Raw genomic sequence first — 10,051 nt, 5'->3', positions numbered from 1 at the left:
GAGCACAATAGACCCAAGGGGACATTCCTCAATAAGACTGAGGACCCGGAGGATTAACCCCACGGCCAGACTGTCGTTACCCTCAGGATACCTTCTCCAAAATGAGGAGAAGAAAAGTAACTTTTGTAAATTGTTTTTACAGGATATTAGAAGAGGAGGAATTACAGACTGAAATCTCAAACATCACGTCTCAATCTGACTGAGTCTCTCAATTCCTTGTAACTGAATATCACCGGACTTAGAATCTAGAAGGAGAAATGTTTGTCTTTTCTGTCCGCTTCAAAAGATCAGTGTGACTGGAAAAGCCCCGAGACACACACACCCGAGTGAGAGTGTTCCAGAGCACTGACCGTGGAAAGAGTTTGAACCAGTTACACAGACCAAAAAAAAATCACACCATTCACAGTCTGGAAAGACCGTACACGTGTTGTGTGTGTGGACGAGGCTTCAACTGATTGTCAAATCTGGAGAGACACGAGGACACCCCACCCTGGAGAAACGGTGGAAATGTGGGGACTGTGGGAAGGGATTCAGGGTTCCATCTGCACTGGAAGCTCATCGGCGCAGTCACACTGGGGAGAGGCCGTTCACCTGCTCTGTGTGTGGGAAGGGATTCATTCAGTTATCCGCCCTGCAGAAACACCAGCGAGTTCACACTGGGGAGAGGCCGTTCATCTGCTCTGAGTGTGAGAAGGGATTCACTCAATCATCCCACCTACGGACACACCAGCGTGTTCACACCGGGGAGAGGCCGTTCATCTGCTATGTGTGTGGGAAGGGATTCACTCAATCATCCGACCTGCGGAAACACCAGCGGGTTCACACTGGGGAGAGGCCGTTCATCTGCTCTGAGTGTGAGAAGGGATTCACTACTTTAAGGAGTCTGCAGATTCACCAGCTAGTACATACTGGGGAGAAGCCGTTCACCTGCTCTCAGTGTGAGAAGGGATTCAGTCAATCATCTGACCTGCGGACACACCAGCGAGTTCACACTGGGGAGAGGCCATTCATATGCTCTCAGTGTGAGAAGGGATTCGCTCAGTTATCCGCCCTGCAGTCACACCAGCGAGTTCACACTGGGAAGAGGCCGTTCACCTGCTCTCAGTGTGAGAAGGGATTCACTACTTCATCGAGCCTGCGGAGACACCAGCGAGTTCACACTGGGGAGAAGCCGTTCACCTGCTCTCAGTGTGAGAAGAGATTCACTCAGTCATCCGAACTACGGATACACCAGCGAGTTCACACTGGGGCGAGGCCGTTCACCTGCTCTCAGTGTGAGAAGAGATTCACTCGGTTATCCCACCTGCAGAGACATCAGCGAGTTCATACAGGGGAGAAGGCATTAACCTGCATTTAATGAGAAGGGATTCAGATATCGATACTCCCTCCAGGAACCCTCACGAGTTCACACCTGGAAGAAGCCATTCACCTGCTCTGAGCATTCAATGATCCGGAGACACCAGCGGGTTATTTCTGGGAAGAGACCATTCATCTGCTCTCAATGTGGGGAGGGGTTATGTGATTCATCACACCTGTTGTGACTCCCAACAAGTTCACAATAAATTACAGATGTTGGCTCCGTTGTTATTGTTTCTGCTCTCACTGACATCCAGGACTGCATTTTGTTCATTCTGACATCTGGTGAATGGTGATGATTGGAGGGTTTCTTTCTGCTGGACTGGCCGGTCTAACACCTCTGCCTCCGGTGGGCTGACTATTTTTGAGCCTCGTTGCGATTACCTGGTTCCAAGTTTGACGAGGAGCACAGAATGAAAAGTTGTTTGCACGTTGGAAGATATTTAGTTCCCAAAGCAGCCATGTTGCCATGAAGATGGGCTATGGTGGTTACATGGTTCTTTTGTCTAATTTATCTGGGTGTTTCTCGCATCTTTGTATCATTGGAACATAGAATCAGGAGTTGGCCATTCAGCCCGTCGAGCCTGCTCCACCATTCAATACGATCATGGCTGATCATCCACTTCAATGTCTTTTCCCGCACACTATCCCCATATCCCTTTGTGTTATTGGTGTTTAGAAATCTGTCAGTCTCTGTTTTAAACACACTCAATGACTGAGCTCCAACAGCCCTCTGGGGTAGAGAATTCCAAAGATTCACAACTTGTAGGTCTCTGTAGATCAAATGATTGCCCTGTTCTATCCCCGTATCCCTGTTGGTTTCTTTCCCTCAAAAGCCCATCCCATTTTCTTTTGGAAACATTTCATCATCTCCGCTTCTACCCCCCTCCTCGGAAGTGGGTTTCAGGTATTTCCCAAATACTGCCAAACTCTGGTTCAAGTCTAAGATTCAAATGTAAACGAGAATCAAAGGGCAAAGCAGGAGGCCATTAAGCCCACCATTCCCATGCTAGTTCTTTGAATGAACAATCTGATTGGTCCCATCACCCTGCAAGTTTATTTTCCTGCAGAATCTGTCCAGTTCCCTTTTGAAAGTTACAGCAGAATTTACTCCCTGCACCATTGTCAGGCAATGAATCCCAAATCACAAGAAGTCATTCTGTTTTAAATCAAATAGCAAAGGGGCTGGTTTAGCACACTGGGCTAAATCGCTGGCTTTTAAAGCAGACCAAGGCAGGCCAGCAGCACGGTTCAATTCCCGTACCAGCCTCCCCAAACAGGCGCCGGAATGTGGCGACTAGGGGCTTTTCACAGTAACTTCATTGAAGCCTACTTGTGACAATAAGCGATTTTCATTTCATTTCAAATACCTTCATGAGATACTGTGTTTGGAGTTTCACAGGGTATTTGAAATGCAGTGAAAGACATGATTGTTACATAAAATCAAGTCTCAGTCTTTATGAGTGATCTTCGTGAGTGGACCGAGTGTGATGTATCCAAGTTTGGAAACTAGTTCTAAAAATAAATTACATTTATTTGAGCGGTATAGTAGTTAGCACTGTTGCCTCACAGCACCAGGGACCCATGTTCAATTCTGGCCTTGGTTACTGTCTGTGTGTGGTTTGTACATTCTCCCCGTGTCTGTGTGGGTTTCCTCCGAGTGCTCTGGTTGCCTCCCAGTCCTAAGATATATGGGTTAGGGTGATTGGCCCTGATAAATTGCCCCCCCCACCCCCCGTGTCCAGAGATGTGCAAGTTAGGTTATGGGGTTACTGGTGAGTGGATATGGGTGGAGTGCTCTTTGGAAGAGTCGGTGCCGACTCAATGGGCTGAATGGCCTCCTTTTGCACTCAAGGGATTCTGTATCTATTTCTATACCAACTTTCATGAACACAATCTCCTAAAGCTTTTTACAGCCTTTGAAGTACTTTTGAAGTGTAGTCACTGTTGTAATGTCCTCCCCTAATAGGCGCCGGAATGTGGCGACTAGGGGCTTTTCACAGCAACTTCATTGAAGCCTATTGTGACAATAAGCGATTATATTATTATAATGTCGGAAATTCTGGGTATGCCTCATTGATAATATTTTGTTTTAAAAATCAATCACTCGTCCATCTACACTGTTATGAGTAACAAGGTTAAGGAAACCATGTTAAACTCTGAAACGTGACTGGACCTTTATTTTAAAAATTCATTCTGTTCCAAACCAAAGCTGAGTGAGGCAAAATTGTTTCCAGTAACAAATTGTTCCAGAATTTTGTAAAGCTACAGAAGATCATATATTGCGAATGTCTGGCTCAAGTCGAAGACTCAATGTTCAATCCAATCTCGGTTAGTAAGAAAGAAAGGTATTGTCTTTCACAAAACTGTAATTTTCAACTAGTGGATATTGTATTAACCAAATATATTAATTAAAGATTACTGTATTAATTAGCTACCAGTCAGTAACAGATGACTGATTAAGTAATGAGCATTAATTGAGTTCCAATTAAATAATCAATAATGAATCAGTAGTTACAGTGAGAGACTCAGTTTTATTTGCTGTAAAAATGTAAAAGCTTAATTGCTGTGCTTGTAAAGAATGTGCAATGAGGATAAATGTACTGGCAAGAGAGACCTTCAAACTCTGATTAGCCTCAACATTTGAAACTGTTTGAATAAGGGATTGTATAGAATCAGATAAAGGGGTCGTATGAAACTGTTCTATTGTATTCCTGTCTGAGATAATGAAAGGTGGTGTCAGTAATTGGGGATCCAAATAAATTGATCCAGTGACAAAATTGACCAATTGTCATAGAACATACAGTGCAGAAGGAGGCCATTCGGCCCATCGAGTCTGCACCGACCCACTTAAGTCCTCACTTCCACCCTAACCCCGTAACCCAATAACCCTTCCTAACCTTTTTTGTGGACACGAAGGGCAATTTATCATGGCCAATCCACCTAACCTGCACGACTTTGGACTGTGGGAGGAAACCGGAGCACCCGGAGGAAACCCACGCAGACACGGGGAGAACGTGCAGACTCCACACAGACAGTGACCCAGCGGGGAATCGAACCTGGGACCCTGGCGCTGTGAAGCCACAGTGCTATCCACTTGTGCTACCGTGCTGCCCCACATGTTACAACATGCTCATGTTACAACAGGCCCAACTCTGACGTGAAGTAATGGTCACTTTGGGGATAAAAGCAGAGGTTCTGAAGGTCTTCCTTGCTGCCAAGTACTGAAGATTCTTGAGGCTGAGTTCCAAGGAAATTACTGTCAAAGGAGCCAGAGAGGGTTTTGCTTCTACAGACTGATCACCCGCATGAAGTTGTAAAAGTCAATGTCTGAAAGTTTCTTTGAATAAACTTTTTAAATTTAACATCAAGAGAATTCTGCCTTTGCCTTAATTGCCTTGTCTGAACCAAAGTGAATTTATTAAATGGTAAGTTGGGGGTGGCTGAAATCAATAAAGTTCCAAATAACAAGTTCAGAAAACATTGGTGCAGCACGGTAGCCTTGTGGATAGCACAATTGCTTCACAGCTCCAGGGTCCCAGGTTCGATTGCGGCTTGGGTCACTGTCTGTGCGGAGTCTGCACATCCTCCCCGTGTGTGCGTGGGTTTCCTCCGGGTGCTCCGGTTTCCTCCCACAGTCCAAAGATGTGCAGGTTAGGTGGATTGGCCATGATAAATTGCCCTTAGTGTCCAAAATTGCCCTTAGTGTTGGGTGGGGTTACTGGGTTATGGGGATAGGGTGGAGGTGTTGACCTTGGGTAGGGTGCTCTTTTCAAGCGCCGGTGCAGACTCGATGGGCTGAATGGCCTCCTCCTGCACTGTAAATTCTATGATAATCTATGATAAATCTTCAATTTAAAAACTTGCATTTCTATAGCACCTTTCACAACCACAGGACGTCCCAAAGTGCTTTACAGCCAATGAAGTACTTTTGAAGTGTAGTCACTGTTACAATGTAGGAAAAGTAGCAGCCAATTTACACACAGCAAGATCCCACACACAGCAATGTGATAATGAGCAGATGATCTGTTTTTAGTGATGTTGATTGAGGGATAAATATTGACCAGGACACCGGGGATAACACCCCTGTTCTTCTTCAAAATAGTGGCTGTGGGAACTTTTACACCCACCTGAGAGGGGCAGACAGGACCTCAGTTTCACATCTTATTTGAAAGAAGGCTGTTCTGACAGTGCAGCACTCCCTCAGTGCTGGGACGAGGAATGTTGGATGTGATTTTTGTCCTCAAGTCCCTGGACTGGGTTTTGAATCCACAACCTTCTGACTCAGAGGTGAGAGAGCTGCCCACTGAGCCACGGCTGACACTCGAGACAATACAAAGTTAGCAATGGAAAGTTACCCTTTAAAACCCCCCACCCTTTGTCTCCAGTGCCTAAATCTAATAATAAACACCCCAATATAAATAACGTGGATTTGACTGACAAATGTTTAAGTGTTGGTTTAGAGCCACAAGTTCTGACTTCCCATTTGAGCCTCGGGCACCTTTCTGTCTCTATTGCTCATGTCAATGACAGCCAGGCAATAGAGCTGAGGCTGAATTTAGCTAAGAATAACGGGGCCTGTGCGCAGTTGGGAAAATGCCATGGACGTCGCACTAATAGAGAGACAGGAAAGTGCTGGAGGACTGACTGGGAAATGGGCCTCCAACCAATTGTTATATCGGTCACTCGGAGCTAAAGAGAAACCTGTCTCTGTAAATACATATACAGGGAAGAGGCTGCAATGAAATCTGTCCCTTTTAACCTGCACAAAAGCAGGAGGCTCAGATTCACAGCTTGCGGGAGGAAACCATTCAGCCCACCGGGTCCCCGCTATCTCTTTGAGAGGACTCTCCCATTCCTCCAAATACTCTGCTCTTTCCCCAGAACCCTTACAAGTATTTACCATTTGGAAAGATACAACTGAATCTGCTTTCAGACATGTCAGAACAACTCACTGTGTCAATAAATAAAATAAAATCTCATTCCCCCCTCTGGCTCCTTTGCCAATTACCTCAGAGGGACTCACTTTCTGTTAAAGAGCCTGTCAACCCCTCTCACCCACTTTCCCTGAATGACATCAATCTAATCATGAAAAATCAAATGTTGTAATGATAAATGTTTATTAATGAAGCATAACATGGTTAAAAAAATCAGAAAATGACTTGAGGATCAAAGACAACCAGAGTAAAAGGATGTTCACAATGTTCTGGACCCAAATTGTTTCTCTTTAATTCATCTGCAGACTGTTCCCTGCCCTCTTTGTGGAACACCTCCGCTCAGTCCACAAGCATGACCCTGACCGTCCGCTTGCTGCCATTAGAATTCACCGCCTTGCTCTCAGGCTCACATTTCTGTCCTCGGCCTGCTGCAATGTTCCGGAGAAGCCCAACACAAGCTGGACCAACAGCCCCTCGTCTTCCCATGAGGCACTTTACAGCCTTCTGGACTCAACATTGAGTTCAACAACTTCACACCCTGAACTCTCTCCTCCATTTTGATTTGTTTTTTTACCGAGTGACAGTCTGCATCTTGTTTACATGTTTTGTTACTTCCAGACAGAGCTGTCCTTTATTCTGCCATTAACACTTACTCTGGACCAATGCTATATTTCTTTTTTAAAATTTCTTTAGAGTCTCCAATTATTTTTTTCCAATTAAGGGGCAATTTAGCGTGGCCAATCCATCTACCTGCATAACTTTAGGTTGTGGAGCTGAAACCCACATAGACATGGGGCGAATGTGCAAACTCCACACAGACAGTGACCCGGGGCCGGGATCGAACCTGGGACCTCAGCGCCGTGGGCAGCAGAGCTAGCCACTGTGTCACCATGCCGCCCCAATGCTTTGTTTCTTTACTGCACCCAGTACCTCTCCCTTTGCCTTTTGTAACAGGACATTTTTGTCTTTTAATCTCACCCACCCTCTAATCAATCCCTGACTTTCCCTTTTGTTCTACCTGACCCTCCCCCTTTCTCACCAGCATCAAACCCATCACATTTCTCCCTCTCTTTAGTTCTGAAGTAGAGTTACATTGGATGTGAAACGTCAACTGTTTCTCTCTCCACAGATGCTGCCAGACCTGCTGCGTTTTTCCAGTTCTTTCTGAATTTATTTTCGATCTGTCTGTAGTTGGGGAAAAACACTATTTAGTGTCCAGGAGGATACGGAGTAAACCACTGAGGACTGAGATCAGGAGAAAGTTCTTCACCCAGAGAGCGGTGCGTCTGTGGAATTTGCTACCACAGGAAGCAGTTATGGCCAAAGCATTGTATGTTTTCAGGAAGGAGTTAGATAGAGATCTTGGGGTTGAAAGGATCAAAGGACACGGGGGGAAAGCAGGAACAGGTTACTGAGTTGGATGATCAGCCATGATCAGAATGAATGGGAGAGAATGCTTGATGGGCCGAATGGCCTCCCCCTGCTCCTATTTTCCATGTTTCCATTTCAGTAGAAATTTGCACTCCTGTTCCGATCCCAGTTGACGTTATAACGGAACAGGAAAATCCCATAATGGAACCCTGGCTCAAAAGACTTTAACTTTTTAAAATCAGAATCACGGGGCTACTGATTAGTTTTATCAATAAGAAAAAAATTAAACATAAAAATGGATTATAATACAATCCTCCTTTACACCTCCTTCCGCTTCACCAATACACACAAGTTTTCAGACTCACATGGATGACAAAATACATTTGAAGCCCCAAGGATCTCATTGGCACAAAGTTAGTGTTTCCGGATTTCTCCTGAGAATCCCCCCAGATGACTGTCATATAAGAGTTTCCAAACTCCACTCCCAAAATACTTTTAAAAATACTCCCTTATAAGAATACCTTTATTTAGTGATCCACATTCCAAAATCCAGTCCAACTTTTCCAAAGGGGCCTTTTGACTCTATTTTTAGCAGTACATCCGGGCCAGGATTTTGGATCAACCCATTTATGATTTCACTGCTTTCATTGACTTTCACTGTTACTCAAATTCTGATATCCAACCAATACTTTGCAATTTGTTCATAGACGGTATTAACACATTTTAACAGTGAGGATTATTTTTAGGAAACGTTTGTCTTGTATTTTCACTAACCAATTCCTTCTCAGCTTTGTCTGATTCTTGAACAGAATCCTGTTCTCATTCCAGGTTTTCAGACCCAGCTATCCCTGAGTTTCCTCTGAATCTTTCCTGCACATTACTCCAATGTACAGCTTTTCTTATCGCAAAGCTGAGAGAGTTGGTTTCTCTCTCCAGCTTCTCCGAGCAGAGTTGGGAGCTGTTCACTGCTCTGTGATCTGATTCCAACTGCCTGCAACTACTGCTAGCTTTCAGCTATAAACTAAAGAACAAAAGAAAGCTGTTTGCTACTTTACAGGGCCTCTCTAGTTGTTAATCAATTATATTTCCTTTATGTGGAGCTATCTAAACACAACAGTATCTCAGGATGAAGCTAACCCCCACGCAGACAGCCTTTAACATCTAACTACAGCTCCCTTCGAGGCACAAAACTATAACTTTTTTCTAATGTTTATCCATACAAAAATAAATCCCTTAAAGCTACCTTTGGTTACCTAATACTCTCAGTCTCAAAGAGCATCAGCCCACTGGAAGCAAAGTTGTGAGACCGGCCAGTCCAGCAGAGAGAAACCCTCCAACCCTCCCACTTCACCAAGTGTCAGAATGAACATGGTTCAGTCCTGGATGTGATTAACAGCAGCAATAACAGCAGAGTCCAACCCCTGTCATCATTTGTGAATTCGCTGGTGTGAAGAACTTTCTCCTAATCTCAGTCCTCAGTGGTTCACCCCGTATCCTCAAAATTCACTGGTGTTTCAATAGATCGGATGACCGAGTGAATCCCTTCCCACAAACCCTTCCCACAGGGCTACTTCCTGGTGTGAGTGCACTGATGTTCCATCAGTACCGAAGAACTTTCAAACCCATTCCCACAGTCAGAGCATTTAAAGGATCTCTCATTGGTTTGGGTGTCATTGTGTCTCAACACAATGGGTAAATGAGCGAATCCCTTCCCACACTCAGAGCAGGTTAACGGCCTCTCCCTGGTGTCTCATCAATTGGATTGCAGTAGTGAATCCCTTCCCACACTCAGCAGGTAAATGGTCTCACCCCAGTGTGAACTCGCTGGTGGATCAGCAGGTCGGGTGACTTAGTGAATGCTCTGTCTTACTTGCTCAATCCAGTTGCTCTTTTCCTTTTTATAAGTTTGTGGAAACTTTTGCTGTTGTTTTTTGATGCACACTTTCTCTCGGACTCCAATTTCCAAGACATTTAATGATTTTGGAGAGGAAAGGGAGGTTGAAGATGGGGAGGTTGGAGAGGGTGGGATCAAGGGCTGGTTCTTCATGGAGAGGGTGATGTTAGCAGTTTGCAGAGTGAGATAGGAAGTGAGGGAACAGTGAAAACAATCAGCTCACATGGGGAACATGTCTGCTCAGTAACTTAGTGAGGATACGGTCAAGGGAGCAGGAGGTGGGTCTCGTGGACAAGGTGAGCTCAGAGGGCAAGAGGAGAGATAGGAGAAAATCTAAAGAAAGGTGGGAGGTCAAGGCTCAGGGAAGGATGACGTTTCGAGACAGTTTGAGCCGGTGGGTTAGTGGGAGGGAGGGAGGCAGCTGATCGATTGTCTCAGTCTCAGTGACAAAGAAGCACCACGAGCTCCTCACACCTGGAGGTGAAGATGGAGG

The 10,051-nt window shown here is 45.1% G+C and overlaps 1 protein-coding gene across 1 annotated transcript; it reads left to right on the top strand.

Annotated features, from left to right (window-relative positions):
• Window positions 1–349: 349 nt before the first annotated feature.
• On the top strand, window positions 350–4,721 carry LOC140417973 (uncharacterized; the record flags this gene model as incomplete). Its single annotated transcript, XM_072501404.1, has 1 exon — window positions 350–4,721. A coding segment is annotated over one exon (1,008 nt), but the record flags the coding sequence as incomplete, so codon positions are not given.
• Between the last annotated feature and the right edge of the window lie 5,330 nt (window positions 4,722–10,051).

The sequence above is a fragment of the Scyliorhinus torazame genome, chromosome 5, assembly GCF_047496885.1.
Source record: "Scyliorhinus torazame isolate Kashiwa2021f chromosome 5, sScyTor2.1, whole genome shotgun sequence".
Taxonomy (NCBI): domain Eukaryota; kingdom Metazoa; phylum Chordata; class Chondrichthyes; order Carcharhiniformes; family Scyliorhinidae; genus Scyliorhinus; species Scyliorhinus torazame.
This window is presented reverse-complemented; position numbering and strand designations above follow the sequence as displayed.